This window comes from Cucumis melo, chromosome 5 (genome assembly GCF_025177605.1).
Source record: "Cucumis melo cultivar AY chromosome 5, USDA_Cmelo_AY_1.0, whole genome shotgun sequence".
NCBI classification, from domain to species: Eukaryota; Viridiplantae; Streptophyta; class Magnoliopsida; order Cucurbitales; family Cucurbitaceae; genus Cucumis; species Cucumis melo.
Window position 1 is genome coordinate 20,085,872 of NC_066861.1, and position 22,203 is coordinate 20,108,074.

General features: G+C 35.7%; 1 protein-coding gene and 1 long non-coding RNA gene across 5 annotated transcripts; one reads left to right on the forward strand and one right to left on the reverse strand.

Annotated features, from left to right (window-relative positions):
* Positions 1 to 2,489: 2,489 nt before the first annotated feature.
* On the reverse strand, positions 2,490 to 20,833 carry LOC103485904 (uncharacterized). 4 transcript variants are annotated; one of them, XM_051085463.1, is made up of 11 exons: positions 19,761 to 20,826; positions 16,580 to 16,671; positions 15,789 to 16,489; positions 14,668 to 14,738; positions 14,150 to 14,239; positions 13,601 to 13,798; positions 13,428 to 13,508; positions 3,461 to 3,590; positions 3,038 to 3,213; positions 2,909 to 2,938; positions 2,490 to 2,678 (listed from the first exon to the last, which is right to left on the reverse strand). In XM_051085463.1, the coding sequence occupies exons 1-9, from the start codon at positions 20,121 to 20,123 to the stop codon at positions 3,071 to 3,073; spliced, it is 1,869 nt and encodes a 622-aa protein (XP_050941420.1). In that variant the 5' UTR covers positions 20,124 to 20,826; the 3' UTR covers positions 2,490 to 2,678; positions 2,909 to 2,938; positions 3,038 to 3,070. The 4 variants fall into 4 exon arrangements, with proteins under 4 accessions (XP_050941420.1, XP_050941419.1, XP_050941418.1 ...); XM_051085462.1 differs by having other exon boundaries at positions 2,884 to 2,938; positions 19,761 to 20,825; XM_051085461.1 differs by lacking the exons at positions 2,909 to 2,938; positions 3,038 to 3,213 and having other exon boundaries at positions 19,761 to 20,833.
* LOC107990561 (uncharacterized) lies at positions 20,701 to 21,436 on the forward strand. Its single transcript, XR_001762196.2, has 3 exons — positions 20,701 to 20,827; positions 21,052 to 21,104; positions 21,301 to 21,436. It is a non-coding gene; the product is annotated as an uncharacterized LOC107990561 (long non-coding RNA).
* The last annotated feature ends 767 nt before the right edge of the window (positions 21,437 to 22,203 follow it).

The window sequence follows — 22,203 nt, forward strand, 5'->3', positions numbered from 1 at the left end:
TACTTCACAATTTTTTCCCCATAGTCGCATCCTGCAGCGAAGGGACTCTTAAACAAACCGTTTCCGTATTACGATGAACTTACATATGTGTTCGGTCGCGATAGGGTGACGGGTCGATTCGCTGAGACATTCGCGGACGTGGGGTCTAACGACCCTGGCGGGTATGAGGGATTTGACATAGAAAATGGAAATGAGGAGTTCCCGCTCGTATACAGCTAGGGGATTGACCTATCGCAGGACGATGTATGCGCATCACAACCTTCTCGCGCTTCAGAAGGTAGGACCGAATTGAGTGGATCCAAGAGGAAGAGGAGAAATTAGCGAGAGGTGGATGTTGAAGGCATACATCTCGCGCTCGACCAAACAAATGAGCAACTTATGATGATTGCGGAGTGGCCTACACGCGCCCTTGTCAATGACAACCATGTGCACACGAAATTCTTTCGCATATAGCGTGAGATGCCAGAACTAACGAGTTTGGATAGGGCGCTATTGCAAAGACATTTTCTGTCTCGTATGGACGACCTTCGGGGTTTCGTACTCAAGCCTGAGGATGAGAGGGAGGGATTTTGTAAAGTCCTAAGAGACATGACGAGATAGTTTATGTTTGTACTGACCTGAGTTGCTTCTTATTTGCTTACTTTTTTTTCTGTATGATATTAACTGTTTATGCTTTTCTTATTGTAGACAACTATTTTTTTCCCTTCATAATGTTTATTTAAAATTATGGAAAATAGTCACAATTTCACCTAGGCGTTATACCATATAATTATATATGTTCAAAATAGGGGGACATCGCTATCGCCAATTACAAATAGGAAATAATTAATTTGTCTTTCTAAAAAATGAATTTTAATAAATTTTTCACAATATGTTCAGAAATTAATTTCAAATTGGACAACTGTTTTTACTAATTTAATAACATTACACATACAATAAATTATTTGCAATAACACGGGTTCGACGACTTTCGTAAAAAAGTATTTAATAAGAATTTTTTTATCATATTTACAAGCTCATTTAAAAAATATTATACTACATAAAAAAAATTATTAACCCTACCCATATAACACTTTCCCCTAGAGGTGTAAGAATAATCCGAACAACCCGATAACCCGGACTACCCAACCGATATTATATGGGTTGGGTTGAAATTTTTGATTTTTTTGGGTTGGGTTGGGTCTCGGGTTGGAGGTTGAAAAATTCGGGTCAACCCAACCCAACCCGAATTAATAATTTATATATATATATATATATATATATATATATATATATATTTTATATTATAGATATTTTATTATTTATTTAATATTTATGGATAATGTTTAAAATGTTGAACTTTTATGGATATTTGAAACTTTAAATTTATAGATGTTTGAAACTTTGGATATGAGTGTTTACCGACGTCGTACAACAATTTTAAACCGTACAAACATCAAGAATGAAAAAATAATAATACAACCCGACAACCCAACCCAACCCATATTTTAAGGGTTGGGTTGGGTTGGGAATATAATATGGGTTATTCGGGTTGTCAACCTAACCGACCCGAAAATATGGGTTGGGTTGAAAATGTCCCTCAACCCAACCCAACCCAACCCAACTCGTTTACACCCCTATTTTCCCCAAATAAATTTTATCATAAATTTCCCATGAAACTACCCACCTAACTCTTTCTCCAAACTTATCATAAAATCCTCATAACCCTTCCCACATAACCCTTTTCCCAAACACATCTTATTCATAAGACTATCATAACCCTTCCCATATAACTATTCTCCCAAACACCTCTTATCATAAAACTACATTTCTAAACTATTCCCTCAAACAAGGGTTGATAATCCTAGTTTTATCAAAACACTAACCCTACAATAAATCAACTCTTCCCCGAAACGCACTCTAAAAATTTAATCATCAATCAAACATAAAACTAAAAGTTAAAACTCATTAGTTCTTTCTAAAAAAAGTTCAAGAAACCTGTTCAAAACATAATTGACCAAACAAACAATCAATCTTAAACTTTAGGGACAAATTATAGTTTAACGTTCTATATACAACTAGTAGTATTTTTAGCATAAATTCAAATATATAGAAGCTTTATATTAATAGATAGGGACAAAACGAGTATAACTTAGTTAAGATGTAGTACCTTTTTTTATATTATATGTATTATGTAATACATGTTTGTAACCAAAAAGTACGTGATTCAAATCTCCTGCTCTTTTTGTACTAAAAAAAATGTCTTTTTAAATAGACTAGAGTAATAATTTTTCTTTTTTTATTTTTTTAACAAAAAGGACAAAAAAGAACAGCAATATGTCCAAAGGCTGAACATTATCCACTCTTTTACAAATTGCGTGTTTCTTGTTTAGCTTGGGATTGTGGTTATTAGAACATCCAATCTTTTGTGTGCATTCTCTTTTAAGAAAGAAATCCTAAAATTCAACCAACTAAATGTTATTTGTAGTCTAGTAATTGTAAAACTTAAGTAGGAAGCAATTGAATTCCTTGACTTCATATATTTGTAATATTGAGCAGAATACAAACACTAGGTACAGAAATACATTTTCCTTCATCAGTACATGTTCCAACACATGGTACAGAGGTACAAACCAATATCAACGATATTACAACAGAGCAAAGTACATTGGCAAGGTCTCCCTCGGTTATCCGAGCGCCTGCAAAGAACGAACGGCATAAACAAGAATACTATGACACAAAGTAATAGCAATAATCCTACATACTAGGAAGTCGTCAACTATCAAACAGTAAACACTACAAAAAAACGAAATGGATGAAGACAGAACAAATATGGCAACAAAATATGATTCTATTGTGTTTTCGGAGTTAACTATGGCTCTCCCTCAGCACCTATGGACTAACCTCTCAAGATATGTTTGTGATTCACCTTTTAGTATACCTCCTTGGTTGAAGATTTCTACAACAAGACATTGAAAGAATAATACGTCAGCTTCGTTGGGAGAAATCTTGATGGAGATTACTGAAGTACAGTATCAGAGGCTAACTGTTTGCTTACTAGATATACATTTGATCTACTTTAGTGATTTGTTTACGTTGCAGACTTGGTCGCTAAAGCACGAACCTCGGATTGAGTTGACAATAGCTTTTCTCTAAGAAATACATTATACTCGTACAAACTTTTCATATTCTTCAAGATATTAGACATGTCGACATCAGAACAATCATTAAAATCTGCATTAGAAAATCCAGAAACAACTCTGAGCATGGTCATTAAAAGCATTCATAAACCCAGAGTAACATAGTACTTTTCATGATTTAAGTATTGTAATGAAATATATGTTCCAGGACTAATCCAACGAGATCCTCCTCTTCTTGTCATAATAGTAGCCTTCTCTTGACAGGAAAAAAACGGAGGACAATGCAGAGGAAGAGTGAAAATAACAGATGTCCTTAAACAACAGAAATAGCCAACAGTTACCTATTAAAGGTGGTAGCGGAATAATATCTTCAGGACGAGAAAAATCTACAGGTTGTGAAGAATCTCCTTTGAATGGAACGGTCCGTTGCTTCTCCTCATAGGTAGAACCAAGTACTTGATGGTGCAGAGGCTGGATGGAGAACATGAATATGAGATATGGTTAGTGATTCAATATTGAAATTCAAAAAACTTGGAAGTTGTACATCAGCTAGATGGATTGTGATTGTGGTCATACTAATTACTAGGTAGCATGAAGGATATGTAAATGATGGCGAAACATAAAAATGTATTCTCAAATCTCACCGATCATGGATTTATATCACTTAAATATTAGCACTAAATATTATCAATCTTATATATAAGTAATGATTAGGTGTAGCATTGGCTACACCTATCTCCATATAGCCCATTATTTATCACATGGTAATAAAAAATAATAAGTTAACTTTTAAAAAAAATCATTTTTTGCCACATGGCATGTTTAATTGGACAGCTAGCGGGCTACATGGAAATGGGTGTAGCTAGAGCTACACTCAAGTATTCATATATATATTAAATTGAGAAGGAAATATTGTTTTTTTATTGATGAAATGAAAAAAGACTAATGCTCAAAATACAATGAAACAAAATAAATCATAACAAAAAAAAAAAAAAAACAATTACAACCAAGTATACCCCATAACATAGCTAATCAGGAAAGATAAGGAATTACAACCAAAAACAATTCATAACAGATCAAATTGGCTTGGAACGAATCACCAAACACCCACTGCATCTGAAAGGAGAACAAACAACCACACAAAGCGGACAAAATAGGGAGACAAGCCATGGGAGGGAAGCTTCCGCTAAAGGTTGGAGTGGCAATTCAACGACCCATAAAACAAAAACCATATAAGAACACTAACTCAACCAGCTTTGTTCTACTGATGAATACTTAATGTTTCTTAGTGTTTTTGCTTTTCCTGTTTCCCTACTTGTATGGAGTCTTTCTCCAACATAAGAAGACCTAATTTCAACATTCGAAAATTAATCATAAATATTTAATTCTTGTAATCAAGTAAATTTTGATCCTGGGACTGCAGGTTATGGAAATGATTAGAACAATCGTACATTCATATTCATCTCAAGTCAAAATAATCCACAAATTAAGAAAGAGAACTTGAACATCAAAGAGATTTTCATCCGAAGACATGCTGCCATTCTAAAAATAGGGACAAAGGATTTTATTGCGCCATACTTAACTGCAATTTCCATGCTTCCATAAAACTCAGGTAGTTAGAAATTAAAGTTGGGAATACTGGCAGAATATTTCGGAAACATTACGAGTGGCATATTTATATAACACAAAAGTTTGTTAGCGTTGAGTGTCTACAAATAAAGGTAGGTGGATTTGGTATAAGCATTATTGTGCGAATTACTTTTGTGGGAGTGTTAGGCACTCGAAAGGCTGCTATCACTCATGTAATTTCTCTTTAATGCAGTAATAATATTCATTCTTATTTTCTTAATTTCCAATCTCAAGATAGGGTTCCCATCAACTTCCTACAACCTACTGATTCCAATGTAAGTTCCATTTGTTGGGTACGTACATCTAATTTCATTGTTGGCAAGATCTGTCAAGTCATATTAGAAGCATCTAGATGTAACTAATATATCCCTTTTAGTTTATTGTTTTAGCTATGTTAATGGGTTGACCGGTTGATAGGTTATGGGTCACCTATTGTATATATAAATAGGCTGTTATCTCTTTTAAAGATAATAATAAAAATTCTCAGATTTTAACTCTTTGTAAACAAAGTTACCCCAAGATCAAGAAATCCCATCTTCACGAACCTCGGCTGCCCGATTGATGGCTGTTGAAGAAGAAGTGGTGGAGGACAACACTTGTCTGAACGATCGTTGACAATCAATGAATCAAATGACACAACAAATGGAAGAAGTCTTATCCTTGTTACCTTGTCGGGAAGAAAAACCCCACAACTTGAACAAAGAAGACGACCGGCACAAATCCAAGAACAGAGGATTCGAAAACGTGAGGCCGAAGAAGACTCTGAGTTACCGAAAAGAAGCCCAAATTGCCTCCAAGAACCCATTGAATTAGAACAAGATTCCAAAGCAACGTCAGAGAAAGAAGATGATTTTCAGCCACAACATTTGGACCAGCGACCGATTCGACAAAACAGAGATAGCCGAATTCCTTTCCCACATCACATTGAGGACCGATTTCGAGGGAACCACCAACAAGAATTCAAGATGAAGGCGGATTTACCTACTTTTAGTGGAAAATTAGATGTGGAAGAACTTCTTGATTGGATCAAGAATGTTGAAAGTTTCTTCAAATATATGGACACTCCTGAAGATTAGAAGGTGAAGCTGATGACACTTACGCTAAAGTCGGGAGCTTCAGCTTGGTGGGACCAAGTTCAACTAAACCAAAGACTGATCGAGAAAAGACCCATCAAGAGCTGGTCTCTAATGTTGAAATTTATGAAGGTTCTTATCCGACTATGAACAAATATCATACCATCAATGTCAAGAGTGCAAGCAAGGCAAGCGATGTGTAGCCGATTACATGGAGGAAGTTCATCGGTTAAACGCAAGAACTAGAATTAACGGGAGCGAGAATTATCAAATTGCTAGATTCGTTGATGGTCTTAAAGAAGATATCCAAGAACAAATGGATCTCCAACCAATTAGTACCCTTTCAGCGACAATTTGATGGCTTACAACGCCAAGATCAAATTGGAGAAAAGACAGAGGAACAACAATAGCAAGAAGAGTACATGAGACAAGCCGTTTACTCATCAGCGAAAGAGCTATGATAATAATAAGTATGGACAAAGCTCTACACAAGGCCAATCAAAATTCAAAGAACCAAAAGACACCGAACAAGAAGGGAGGATCCAACACTTACCAAAGACCAAATCTTGGGTTTTGTTACTGATGCAACCAAAAAGGACATTTTTCTAATGAATGTTCTCAACGGAAGATGGTAGCATTTGTTGAAGGTGAAGAAAGCCAAGAAGACAAGATGGTGCCAAACTATGAAGAAGATGTCAATGAGTTAGAACCAGATGACAGGGAACAACTTTCTTCTGTTGTACAAAGAATTCTACTCACCCCAGAAACAAAGACACTCATTATTTTGGACCCGTTGTACAATCAACTGCAAAGTTTGCAATGTCATAATCAATAGAAAAAGTAGCGAAAACATTGTTTCTTCAAAGTTTTTGCACGCCCTCAATCTTAAATTAGATTCACACTCACATTCTTACAAAGTTAGTTGGATCAAGAAAAGCAGCGAAGGACAGAGTAATACAACTTGCACAATTCCTCTCTATCGGTAATTTTTATAAAGATCAGATTATTTGTGATGTGCTCGACGTAAATGTTTGCCATATTTTGTTAGGTCGTCCTTGGTAATATGACTTGCAAGCCAAAGACTCATCACATCTATAGCAATTTCAACCATGTCTTTATTATAAACACATTAACATTTTAGGGAACTTCTTAACTTCTTTTCAAGGTGGCAGGCTATCTTTCCTCCTTTCAACAAATATCACCATTTGCCTTGCCTTACAGCACTTTTACCATCCACATTAAAAGAAATCACTATTTAGTATCTGTTTTAGAAAGGGAAACAATTTTCATTGAATCAAATGAGAGAGAAAAAGGAACTCTAGAAACACCAAGCGGTGCATTACAGTAAAGCTTTCCACCAATTGGAAATTAAAGTAGCAAGACTACAATCATCAGAAAGCCATAAACTTGTGAAATAGAGCCAAGAAATACAATTAATCCAAAAAATCATCAACATTTGAGAGAAAAAGTCTGTGGACTCTTAGGAAATCATTAGGGTATTAGTATGGTTATCAGTGAGGGACATATTAGTAAATAGCTAGTAAGTTTGCCAGTGTTTTTGTTATAAACAAGGGAGTAGATGGGAAAGCAAGTTATGAAGAATTTTGTGGGATCTTTTAGGAGAATTTAGGGAGAGACTAGTCCTCTTGAAAAGCTATGTTATATTGTAGTTTCTGAATTGATATAGTAATATAAATCTATCTTTCAATGTTCTTTGTTGTTCTTGAGTATTCTTGTCAGTATAACAGAGTCCCTGAAACTTCTTCCATTTTGTTCACACCGAAGTGTCCAGAGAAAAACTCTGTTGAAAGCCTTTCAAAACCAGCAGCAGCTTCCTACAAAAATAAGACTTGAATGCTGTACACCTATGCAGTACCCCCATATCATTAGTCATGCTCAACCAAAACAACTCTTGAAATAGTATCACCAAAAGATTGGAGACTTTGGGTATCTATGCTCATTCAAGAATACGGATTACCTATACTTTTTTAACTTCAAGCCCGATAGTTGCAAAATGGTTTAGATTTTGTTAGCCACTAGTACTGATGATCATTGCAAAATATTAAACATGTTGATAATGGTTATTAAATAATCCTTTGTAGCTTTGCCCTTATGTCCCTAGGGGGTGGTGTTATTTGCTAATAATATTTGGTGTCTTCAAGATTCCAAGATCAAGTTGTTAGATAATACTGCGGGAGGGTAGTTTGGACCCTTCCTTCCAAGATACGGACCAGTTATCAAAAGCCAGTCTGTTATAGAAACTAACAAACTTTTGCATAGTTATTGTTAGAATTTGTAGGGAAAGTTATTTTTGGAAAGTTTTCCATAAATCTTTTTTTTTTTCTTTTTTCTTTTTTTTTATGCCCTTGTGTATTTTATTTAATCTCCATCATTGTACCTTTGTAATTTTTCAAAAAATAATAAGAAAAAAATGTCGTGGTTTTTCTCCCTGTACTCAGGTTTCCACGTAAATTTGTGTATTCTTTGTCTACTTTTAATATGGTATTAGAGTGGGGCATTGACCAAACCCTAAACAACACAACTAGTGATGGAAATCAAACAGAGGAAACAGCCACCAGTTTTAGTGTCGCCGTTGCCACCGCCATCAATGCTCGAACTAGTGCTACCATGGACAAATTGTTCTGCCGCCTTCAAACAACGCTAGAAAATGTATTATCATCAATTCCGCCGTCGTCCGTGCTGCCCACGCACCATTGCAAGAGCTACACACGCCAGTCCATCTTCCTCAAACAGTTCCAACCATCCCATTTGTGCAACCCTCTTCTTCATCCGCGGCCTATATTGCACCCCACGCCTCGGTTCATGTTCTGCCACCTAATTTCGCTCGACCACCACCACTTCCACCATCAATCTGTATGCCCTGCCATCCACTGACCTTAGTTATTATCCTGATGTTAAGAATCCTCAAATTCACTCAACATTTGAGGCTGGTGAATCTTCAGCGCATTCCAACCCTAACGTGTAAGCTTCCTCTTCGGGAATAACTAAATAGCAATTGGAAGGGTTTTGACAACAGATTGCAGCAATTGAGGCTACCCTAGGGACGACATCCAACACTCTTATACCGATGTATTATGAGAATCTGGTAACCTCGTTCCCTAATTTATCCTCTTCCTATATAATGCTAGTCCAACCACACTTGGAGCTATCGTCCAATCAAGTATACCTCAATCCTTTAGTCTCATTAGTATTGATGGTAAGAATCCTTGGATCCTGGACTCTCGTGCCACAAATCATTCAACTGGTTCCTCTGAACATTTTGTGTCCAATATTCCGTGTTGGGAATGAGAAGATAAGAATTGTTGATGGCTCTTTGGCTCCCATTGCCGGGAAAGGGCAGATTTCTCCTTTTGACAAGTTCTCATTCCACAATGTGTTGCATGTGCCACAAATTTCATATAATCTTTTGAGGATTAGCAAGACTACTCGTGAACTAAACTGCAAAGCAACGTTATTACTTGATTCTGTTTCTTTTCAAGACCTGAGCTCGGGGAGGATGATTGGCATTACATGGCACAAGGGGTCTTTACTTGCTTAATGATGATGTCTCCTCTAGTAGCATTTCTAGGACGAGCCTTTTATCTTCCTACTTTACCACTTCTGAAAAAGATCTTATATTGTGGCATTTCCGTTTAGGCCATTCCAACTTTAAATATATGAAATACCTATTTCCTCGTCTCTTTTCTAAAGTTGATGTTTCTTCCTTATATTGTGATGTGTGCATACAAGTTAAACAACACCGAGTCTCATTTCCCTCGCAACCTTATAAGCCAACCCGACCTTTTACTCTTGTCCATAGTGATGTTTAGGGACCATCTAACGTCACTATCTCCTCTAGGAAACGATGGTTTGTGACCTTTATTGATGACCATACTCGTCTTACTTGGGTTTTCCTAATCTCCGACAAATCCGAAGTTACCTCCACATTCTGGGACTTCTATCACACTATAGAAATACAATTCAATACAAAGATTGCAATCCTGTAGAGTGATAATGGTCGTGAGTTTCAAAATCACTCTCTTAACGAGTTCTTATCCTCTAAAAGAATAGTTCACCAACGTTCCTGTGCTTACACCCCCAACAAAATGGGATTGCCGAACGAAAAAATCGACACCTTTTGGAAGTTGCTCGTTCCCTTATATTGTCCACTTATCTTCCTTCTATCTCTAGGGTGATGTCATTCTCACTGTCGCTCATCTCATCAACCGCATGTCCTCCCATGTCCTTCACTTCCAGGCATTGTTAGATTGCCCTAAAGAATCATATCCCTCCACTCGTCTCATCCTTAATGTTCCCCTTTGGGTGTTCGAATGCACTGCCTTGCCATGGTCCTAACCAAACTAAATTTACCCCTAGGACTCAAGCTCGCATGTTCGTTGGGTATCCTCTACACAAACGAGGCTCTAAATGCTTCTAGCCATCTTCACATAAGTACTTTGTTACCATGGATGTCGCCTTTTTTGAAAATCATCCTTTTTTTCCCGTAAGCCTGCTTCAAGGGGAGAGTGAGCAAAGAGTATAACTATATACTTCCCTTAGTCTACTTGTCCTAATGTGGTTACCTTACCTAACCATAGCTCTCACAATATAGTTCTACCCATAAATCAAGTTCCTTGAAAAACCTACTATACGAGGAATCTCATAAAGGAAGTTGAGTCTCCTGTTGTTTAGACGACTCTAGTCCAAGATTCTGAACCAATAAAAGATCGAGGTATGATTGATTCCACTAATTCACATAGTAATAACAAAATGAGTGAGAATGACAGGTCTGAGACAAATTCAACCAACTCACGTACGAACAATAAGATAGGTGAGAATGATGGGTCCGAGACAACTGTTCTGGAAGATATGGTGAGCAGGGCAGTCTTGGTACGGTCATTATACACAGAGAGGATAGGATTGATGAGAACAAGGTTGTTGTTGAACATACTGAAAACGAACTAAGTCAAACCATTTTGGAAATACTAGTAAGTATGATCCATCTCTTGATCTTCCTATTGCACTAAGTAAAGGTACTAGGTCCTGTACAAAGCACTCCATATCTAATTATGTGTCATAGGAAAATCTCTCACCACAGTTAAGAGCTTTTACTGCCAACCTTGACTATACCACAATACCCAAGAATATCTACCATGCCTTAGAGTGTACAAAGTGGAAAGTTGTTGTCAAGGAAGAAATGAGAGCCTTGGAAAAGAACAAAACCTGGGATCTCTGCACACTCCCTAAGAGACACAAGACTGTTGGATGCAAATGGGTGTTTACACTCAAGTACAGAGCAGATGGTACAATTGACAGACATAAGGTCAGGCTAGTTGCAAAAGGGTTCACTTAGACCTATGGATTGACTATTCTGAGACTTTTTCTCCTGTTGCAAAGTTGAACACTATTAAAGTTTTGTTGTCTGTTGCAAAGTGAATAAAGATTGGCTCATATATCAACTTGATGTTAAGAATGCTTTCTTGAATGGTAATCTTAAAGAGGAAGCGTATATGAGTCCGCCTCGTTTGCAAACTTCAGAAGTCCTCGTACGGATTGAAACAATCACCAAGAGTGTGGTTTGACATATTTTCCACTTTCATCAAGTCTCCAGAGTACAATCAGGGGCACTCTGATCACACCTTGTTTACTAAAGTCTCCAAGGCTGGGAAAATTGCAGTATTGATTGTCTATGCCGATGATATTGTGCTATCTAGGGATGATACTGATGAGATCGTTCAACTAAAAAAGAAGATGGGGTTTGAGTTTGAAATCAAGGATTTGAGAAATCTGAAATATTTCCTTGGAATGGAGGTGGCCAGATTTAAAGAAGGCATCTCCATGTCTCAAAGAAAATACACCCTTGATTTGTTAACCGAGACTAGCATGTTGGGATGTCGTCCTGCTAATACTCCTATTGAATTCAACTATAAGCTAGGAAACTCTGATGATCAAGTTCCAGTTGATAAAGAACAATATTAACGCCTTGTAGGTAAATTAATTTACCTATCTCATACTCGTCCTGATATTTCCTTTCTGTAGGTGTTGTTAGCCAGTCTATGCAGGCTCCATATGAGGAACACATGAAAGCTGTCAACAGAATTTTGAGATACTTGAAAACAACACCTGATAAAGGGTTGATGTTTAGAAAGACAAACAGAAAGACCATTGAGGCATACACTGACTCGAACTAGGTAGGATCTGTTGTTGACAGAAAGTCTACCTCCAGTTATTGTACCTTTGTTTGGGACAATTTTGTAAATTGGAGGAGTAAAAAGCAAAGTGTTGTGGCCAAAAACAACGTTGAGACCGAATACCAAACCATGAGTTTGGGAATATGTGAGGAAATTTAGCCCCAGAAAGTTCTGTCTGATTCTCATCAGGAATATGAGACTCCACTGAAGCTCTTTTGTAATAATAAAGCCGCTATAAGTATTGTAAACAACCCAGTTCAACACGATAGAACTAAACATGTTGATATTTATCGGCATTTCATCAAAGAAAGACTTGACAGTAGGAGCATATGCACTCCGTACATCCCTTCGAGCCAACAGGTTGCTAATGTTCTTACCAAAGAGCTTCTCAAACCAATCTTTGACTTTTATGTTAGCAAGTTAGACTGTTAGAATTTGTAGGACTTGGCCCTTAGGATATTTAAGGAAAGTTTTCCATAAATCTTTTTTTGCTTTTTTTTTCTTATGCCCTTGTGTATTCTATTTAATCTCCATCATTGTACCTTTGTAATTTATCAGAAAATAATAAGAATAAAAATATCATGGTTGTTCTCTCGGTACTCAGGTTTCCACGTAAATTTGTGTGTTCTTTGTCTACTTTCAATAGTTATACATTTTTTGTCACCAATTGTCGGAGCTTTTATTCATAATATTTATAGCTCTGTTGTTCATAAGAATTGTTTTTTTTTTCCTTCTTCACCTGGTTTAGTACTTTTCTTATTGAAACTAACAACCAAGCCCACATATGAACTGCCGCAATAAAGCTAAATAGTCTTCTAAGGCTTGAGCACAAGGCATAACAAATAAGCACAAACTTTTTTTTTGTGAGCGCACTATATATAAAAATACTACATTAGGAAGAGAAAGCATAGTTGAGGAGGAAATGTGGGGGAAAAAAAAGATCCCTAACCACAAGAAAATTGCATTTAGGCTTAGTAAATTTGATTTTTTTAGTTAATAAAGAAGAAAAATCCCTGATTATTACTACTTTTTAAAAATAATGAAAAAGTCCCAAGACGAAAGGTTTTGAGCCTTGGGGCTTCACAATAGGCGCGCAACTGAGGTGCACGTGCAACTTCTTTGTGAGTCTCGCCTTTTCAAGGCGAGGTGCTAGACCTGAGCTTTGAGCCTAGATGCATACCCCAGAGGCCTTTTTAAAACACTGTATATGAAAGAGATTGATAAGGAGTTGAAGAAACTAAAATTTACTTGACACATAGTTGATATTAGCTTAAGAATTAAGATTTTCAGATTCATATGGTAAATTAACATGTAACTTAAAGAAATTCAGGAATTATAAATTAAAGAAAGTTTTTAAGCAGATCAACTAGGATTGCATAGTCAAAATTTTCATGCTAAATGACAGCGAAACTCACTTGCTCTTGCTTGGTTGCTATCATTCTCATTTCCTGGTCAGTAGCTGTTGCCTTCGGAGTTTTCATATCTTGATTAGCAGTCTGCATATGATAAGCCCAATGAATTTGGATTGGGCTATAGGAACTTGAAGGGACATTAATCAGCTCATGCAAGAAAATTACAAGAAAATTACCCTCTTGGTAGCTCCATTTACATCTATGTTAAAGTTGATAGCAGTACTACTTCCACTCCTTAAATGTCGCTTGCGCGAGGATCCATTCTTATGACTTGGTTGACCAATGCAGTTGGGACAACTTGATGTTTCTGACTGATCATTATAATCACCAACCAGTGCACTGCAGCCCCATGTATACATTACATATTTCCTCAACTAGAAAATAAAATTAGTCAGTTTGGTACCCATCATAGTTCAAGAGCTTTAGCTTCAGAAATCAATAATCTCTCTCCTAACCCACCCCAAAACTGCCCTACGCCCTCACAGAGAGAGATGATGAGCGTCCTTTTCTTTTCTTTTTCTTTTTCTTTTTTTTTTCTTTTTCTTCTTCTTCTTTTTCTTTTTTTTTTTTTTTTTTTTTTTGTTTGCCTAAAAATTTAGTAGTCAAGAAAGGTGCTCCTTCGGAATAAATAATTTCCCTCGTTTAAAGCAATAGAGAACAGGAAAATAAATAATATCAATTAACTGGTATCTCAAATAACTTGAGAGAAAAAGATGAAGAAACACCTTATTCCAATGTTCTTGTGCTTTTCTTCGATTTCTAATTTTACGCATAACACTGTCTTCATTGCGGAGTTTTTTAATTCTGTACTCAAACTAGAAGACAACCCGAGTTAGTGAATCGAAACAATTACTCAATCTCCGAGAAAGATGAAATACTTGGTTTCAGTATTACAATACATGCTTAATGCAAGAGAAACTGGAAGGGACCTAACTTCCTGTCTCCCAAAACAATTGGTCATTTCTAGTATGATTTCCCTTTTTCATTTCAAATTAAATCAATACCAATAACATGCTCACTTGTGAAATAATGTCTGATGCTATGATGGCAAACTTATAACGGCTATATTCTTATTAGGTAAATGCACCACAAATATATATACATAAATCAGTGCTATGTGACAGTAGTTTTTGCAAAATAAGAAGCTGGAAGAGGAACATTATGATATCATAAAAGTTTGATGACACAAAAGTACTAATTAATATTTAAAGCTTCAGCTTCACTTTTTGAGGAAAAGCCTTACCTGCACCAGAAGGTAGAAAAAAATGCCAACACTAATGCAATATAAGCCACCAAGATCTGCAAGGAAGCTAACTGCATAACAAAGAAATAGTACAACCGATCACAATGCCAGTCAAATACCATTATGAACATTAGTTACACGATAAGATCTGTTAAATGCATAACTTGTTTTCTCTTTTACAGAAGCTAATCATTAACATTAAAAAAGAGGAAAATCTACTCATATTCATTCATAAAAGAGTCATTTCAAAAGGCAAAGAAGCAGACACATGTATGACAGAAAGATAAAACAGGATACAAATAATCACTCATTATTTTCTAAAAATCTAAGACAACCCGAAGAATGACAAATTTACCATAATGTACCTTTTTCTACTTATATATCATTTTCAATACAAGAAGGAAATCTATAGTGATATTTCATGCCTTTTCTTTAGAAATAAGGTTGAGGTATTTCACTCTCAAAATTTATTAGTTTGTCCTATACTGCTATTTACCTTTATTTGTTTATTATGCTTAAAAAATTTTGACATGTGTCTGAAAAACTTCGGAGACAGATTGGTATCTCAATTGTATAATTGTATCCAACATGTATTGACCACATGGCCAAAAAGTGTTCATCTTAGGACGTGGATATGTTACAATTGGAAATAAGGGACTAGCTGAATGTTTATAGTCTCAAGGGTATTTGTGTAATTTATTGTACCCTAGTTTTGTTTTCTTGTTTGTTAGGGCTTTTTGTAGCCTATATTCTTCCCCCTTGTATCGTTTGGATTATTAGAAAATAATAAGAACGGCTACTATCATGGTTTTTCTCCCTGTACTATGGTTTTCCAAATACCTTGTGTTGTCTTCTTCTTTTCAATAGTTACCAAAACTAAAATATTCGTTCTTCATAAATAACAAGAAAAGGAGAAGGAACAAGCTTATTCAAGCTCTTTGGGAGATCTAAAGACCTATGAGCTAGTGCACAAGTAAGCATTGTTGTCAATTGGACTGAAAACGGGGCAGGGTGGGAGATGCCTTCCTCATCCCACCACACAGTATTTTTATCAATTCAGTTTGTTTGTGCAAATTTACATAAAGAAGGGTTTATATGTCTCAATGAAGCAAAATACTTACCAGGGCCCAGAATGTTTTGACTCTCTACCTCAATAATGTACGAGGAGAGAAGATTGATGTACAAGGTGATGTTGAGTAGTCCATCATTTGCATTTTCAAGGGACAATTGGAGGTCATTTGTATTTTGAAAGGATGAACCTGAAACAAACTCATGAAATAAGGGCTGCATGAGCTTGGAATCCTGTTTATTACTGTATATTCTTGGAAATAGGTTAAACTGCACTATATTTGCACTCTTCCCTCTGAACGTAACTGGTGTATCATCAAAATTACTTCTATTTTTCAATGTTCCACTAACAAAACTTTCCTGATTCTTCTGAACATGATCGTTAGCAGATATGTTAAACTCAAATCCAACAGCACTTGCAGGATTATTTGGAAGATCAACAAACTGCCATGAGATATAAACATCATCCTGAATGAAACGACACCTTTCACACTTCAAACTTATAGTTGGGCCTTCACTCCTGTTTTGACAGGAGAAGTTTGCAAAACTTGACAGAGGCATTACTTTCTGTTCCAGAAAACCAGGATTTCCAAACACGATAGTATCAAGACCACGAATATTTGCACAACTCATAGTAGAGACTGTGGTTATATTGAATTCAATGTCATTCACAAAGGAAACCAAGTCTGGTGCATTTGCTGCTTTCACATTATGCACTTCAATGCTTCGCTTAGATATGATTTGGTAAAGCAACCTGAGAAAGCACTGAAAAACCAAGTCAATATGAAACCAACATGAGAATTAATTATGTGATGGATGAAAGAACAAATGAAATTGTACTTACGCAGCGAACAGGCCAATGAAAAGTATCCAACTTGCTATTGAGAACGTTCCACCAAGTTCAGTTTTACGTTTTGTGACTGTCCTTTGGTCATCCTTCAACAAAGATAAGAGCTCATTAATAGGAAGATCAAAAGCAAGAATGTTTATGTATTAAACTATTCTACGAATCAGAAATGATAATTTTCGTTAACTAGTGGAGGTTTAGAAGCCACCCCAAACAGACAAAAAGCATGCATGCTCGAAAACAAAACCTCAGGTAACAACTGTTAAAATCACAAATGAAGGAAAAATAAACAGAGTTAATATTCAAGAAGACCCATACATGGGAGTTAAAATTAACTCTAATCTTAGTGGTATGAGAATCTTTAGTTTAACCCCATAAAATGCATCGATTTCTTTCCTACTAAGCTCAATAAAATATAATCACAATGCCCCCCCCCCCCCAAACCCCAGTGACTTCTATGTCTCCCACCAGAATGACCTCCCTAAAAATCTCTTAGGGAACAGCTACTATACAAGTTCAAAAGAAAAACTAAACCACATGCACGATTATTTTAGTTAACAGTTGTAGGGAGGGATTTTCATGGCGTGGTACTTAAAGGGCTCTAGTCAAGTTTGGATGAATTGCATTTCCCCCCCTTTAAAAGAGACAAATTCATTGATAATGTGGGGTTACAAATTAACGAAGGGAGAACTCAATTCCAAAGGAGTCACAAAAAACCACACAAGTTGGATGGTAAAGAGGTAATGCTATAATGATGAAGGAGGGAAGAACATTCACACACAGAAGCCATAAATAAAACTAAAGAAAAAAATGACCGAAAGGAAATTCTTTGACCTTGAAGATTCGCTGATTTCTTTCCTCCCACAGTTTCCGAAAGAAAGCCCCTACAAAGGTCGGCAAAGGATTTTCTTCTCTTTTTAAGGATGACCTCTAAGCACATAAGAGAAAAAACCAAGAGGATTTGGGAGGGCCATGCTCAAAGGAATAAAGAATGAGGCTCCAAAAATCTGTCGCAAATTCTAGGAGAAAAAATAAGGCTTTGAAATTCTGTACTGTTTTCACAAAGGATGCATGAGTTGGGAGATGAAGCCACATTGGACATTCTCCTCTGAAGCTTATCATGTGTCTTTGGAGCTTGTGATTGAGTTTACATAGAAAAATTTCACCTTTTTTTTGGATAGGAGTCTTTCCAAAAACTTTACCTTATCTTTTATTGCATCATTACAAAGACTATTTTTCCAAACGGATGAGGAAGAGCTCATGAAAGAGAAAAAGCTTCAAGAGGAATAAGACAAGTATAACCTTTGTTTCATTTTATTCTGGTTCCAATTTTTTGTGCAAATTTGAATTCTCAAAACCGTTGCAGAACACCTAATTATGAAGGCCTTACCATAGGTGATATACTCCATGTGAATTACTGTTAGATGATATATAATTAAACTTACATTCACCCACTAGCTTAAGTTTTTGGGTCAATCGATGATTTAAGATGGCATCAGAGCAGGTGGTCCAATGAGGCCTTGTTGTTTCTCCCCATTTAATATAGATTTCCACTTGTTGGGCCTTCTTCATATTTCGAGCCCACAGGTGATGAGAAGTGTTAGATGATATATAACTAAATTTACCTTCACTCACTAGCTTAAGCTTTTGGATCAATTGATGATTTAAGAATTACCTCCAATTTGCGAATGAAACCACACTTTTAGTGACTATGGAAGAAGAAAAGCTGAAAATAAACCTCTATAAATCAATTGGGGTATCGACTATGATAAGTTTGAGGAATAAACCTTAGCAATATATCTTATTTGTACAAGAGGTAGCTAGTCTTGTACTTTTTATTACGCCTTTAGAGGGAAATCCAACCTCTGTTAAGGAGAAGATTATCAGAGAATGGAAATCCTGAGGATTGGAGAGACTACAACTTATATTGGTCTAGAATTTCCCTTTGAGGAACAACCAAATTGCCCAATGCTGTGATGAAGAGATGAGAAATTAGAATCTTCATCTCACGAGAAATATAACAAGTGAAGAGATGGTAGAACTCGCTGGTTGGACCTTCCTTTTTCCAATTCAGCAAAATGACACATGGACTTAAATCTTGCAAAAAAATGGAAGAAGGGAAAAATAGGAGATTCTGTCAAATACCTTTTTGAACCCCTCCCCTCAGATCTTTTTCAACTTAGAGTTGAGGCATCATTAGGAAGAAAAGTTCTAAAGAAGGTGAAAATATTTTTCTAGAACCTTTGATTTAAGAAAATATAACAGATGTTAAGGTATAGATAAAATTTTAGACCTCCCTGCTTTTTCCGGAATGATGCATTGAGTGTAGAAATCATGTGGAAAAGCAGTCATCTCTTCCTAAATTGTTTGTTATCTGCAATGCTGTAAAATAATTTGTTCAACAGATTCAACATTGATGCCCCCAATCACTTAATGATTTCCTCTACAAGTTTTTTGTAGTCTTAAACTAGAGAAGAAACCAGACTTATTAGAAAAATGCTATCATGACCGATTTTGAGACCTTGAGAAACTAGAATAAGAGGACTTCCAGACAGTTCTTCTAATGATTTACTGATCTAACAATTTTTATAGCTTCAATCCAGTAATGTCCCAGAGATGTTTTCTTATTATTCTTCCTTTTCTCACCCATACAAATTGGAGTTCTTTTTTGTAAACTCCCAAGTTCCCTTTTGTGATTTTAACATCCATACTTGATCATCCATAGAGCTTTATCCAATTAAGTTTTGCAGCTCTTATCCTGAACACTGCATCGTGAGGAATTTATCGACTGCATAACTGAATTCATGAAAATCTACGAACTTCATCAAATTTAGTAACGTACATTAACTTCAGTTAACCAAAGAAACTCCAAATTTATACTTTGCAAACCAAAAACCATAAATGTAAGTCCCATAATTGTTGCAACTCCAACTTCTATATCTTATCTAAGAATTGAAACGGTTAATACAGGGGAACATCTCGCATAATGCACAGTGAAAAAGATTAAAGTGTAAACAAAACGTATAATTAAAGCCATTACGTAACCAAAGCAAAACGAGGATTCCATTCCAATATGAATAGAAGTGTCATTAACTTCCTTGAAAAAGTTCAGAAAAATAATATATATAAACCCATCATTAAGCCTGAAATTCTAAGCTATAGAGCTAAGAGAGCTAACCAGCCAATGTCTTGTAGCAAAGCAAACATCCAATCTGCTAACCCACCATCTTATCCTGAACCAGATATTTCTGCCATCTCCAAGCTTCATAAATCTAAGGAATATGCAGAAGAAGAGCCATGAAAGCAGCATGACAAGAGTGGCCTCAAGAAACACAGCCTGAGACTGCGTGATCTTCCTGATGGAATCAAAGGAGAATATTGTCTCAGGGAAACTAACGGCATAGTTCTGGAGCCGCCCTGTAGTAATGGCCGAAGTGCGGCTGAATAGAATACAGCTGTTGTTGGTTCGACTAAGAAGCTGGCCTGGTGGGCATGCACAGAGGCTGCCATTGTAGCGGAAGCTATTACTTGGACATGACATTCGCAACCCTTTACAACAACCCAGAAATAGAAACCTCAGGAAGCAGCAATGGGATGGGGTTTCCGAGTAAAAATCCCAAACACTTCGAACTTTACAAGAAGATCTATCCTTCTGAACGTTTCACAACTCTACTGCTCGATCTTCGAGGCAATTCTAACTACTGATAACTCCTGAATTGGATAGTTTATCATGAACAGTGCTAACAACGAAGGAAACTAAAAACCCACAAATCATGCAGGAAGAAAAACACTAATTCACCAAAGATTAAAACAGTGAAATGGGTTATCAGATGAATCGAGAAAAACCTAAAAAATAAACGTTCGTATGGGGCTTCGAGATTCTTAACGATCCTTTTCTTGTTTTAACCAAACGTGGGTGAGAATCTATGAGCTGTGGGAGCCAATGAGAAAGAAAAGAAAGAACAAAAGTGGTGGCGGCCAAGTGGGGATTCTTGAGAAACGTAATGGAATTGGGTTTCCTTTAAAACTTCATTCGACCTTTTTCTCCCGTTTGATTCTGAAATCTTTTGGAGTTTGTGGGTCGCAGTTGTTGATGAGCAGGTGAAGAAAAGAATGGGGAAAGAGATAAAGAGAAATGGAAGCTTTCTGAGTTACATTTTCCTTTTTGCTTTTCTCTCTGTACAAACAGTCAATTTTTTCTTCAATTCAAGGCCAAACAACAAGAAGTTGAATTCAAATTTGAAGGTATGGCTTCTATAGAAATTTCAAGAATGGGGTCTAAATTGTTGTTCATTTGAACCATGTGAATGTTTGAATTCGTACGGTCACGGACTTAAAGATTTGTATTTGATTACCTTTCAAGCTATCTTATTTTGAATTATATCATGTCTAACAAGAAAATTTGTGATCAGTTTCTATTTTTCATGCAAACTCAAGTTTCGTTTTTATTTGGTTGGTGTGTTTTCAAGGGTTGAGATTGAGATGGTTTGATCAAATTTTGACAAGACTTGGTTATGTAAAGGTTAGTGATTTAATTCTAATGTTTGAATTTAAAAGGACTAAACACTTTTTAAAAAAACATAAAAATACCTGAAAATTTTAACTTTTATTTCGAATATTCTTTGTTCTTTCATGACATTTTATAAATGTTTTTGAAACAGAATTGTGGGTAAAGTTTATTTAATCCTTGACGATTTTTTTTTTTTTTTTTTTTGCAGAAGTTTGAGCTTATAAGGATTGGACAATGAACAAGATTGGGTGGTGGTAAAAATTTTCATTATAGATCCATGCGTCACACAATATTGGACCCAAATTTCTATTCAAAGTTCTAAATATCTTTTTTTTCGAATATAGTTTTGAAACGTTTGAAAATCAAAGAGAATCGCTGCAGGTTTTTCAAACTTTCAATCGAAGTTTAAAAGAATTTTAATTTAAGTTATTTTTATGACAACATTATAACTTAATCGAAACATTTTCTATGGACCGCTTAGAGAGGTAATCGTATTACTAAAAATCTAAAAGGTGTTGGATTGCGTTAAAAAATTGAAGACAAAACATAAATAAAAATTTGAAGCATGAAAATATTAGAAAAAATTGACCCAAAACATTCAATCCAAACATGAGATTTGGATTACATTATATTATAAATTCTCATCCAACACCACGAAAACACTACTATATATTATATAGTGTAAGAGTAATTTTTATAGGTGGATTATTGAAAAAAATGTTTATTTAATATTCAAATCTAAAAATGTATTTGGAGTTTTTTATCCATTAAAAAACAAATGAACATGCTTTTTTGATGATAAAAATGTCAAACATCAATAGATATATGAATATTTATATGGATATTGATTAATATTATTTGTGGACGTCATAAAGGCTTAGTGAGATATAGTGGATAATATATATATATATATATATATATATATATATTAAACATTTTAATAAAGGTAGACAAGGGTGCGTTTAGATTGATTTTAGACTCAAATTGTTGTCGATTATTCACTCGTTGATTTCGATGTTGGTAAATTGAATATGTTGATAAATAAACCACATGTTTGGATTTCAACACTTTAAATAGACCACAAGAGTAATCAATTCTAATCCATTTTGTT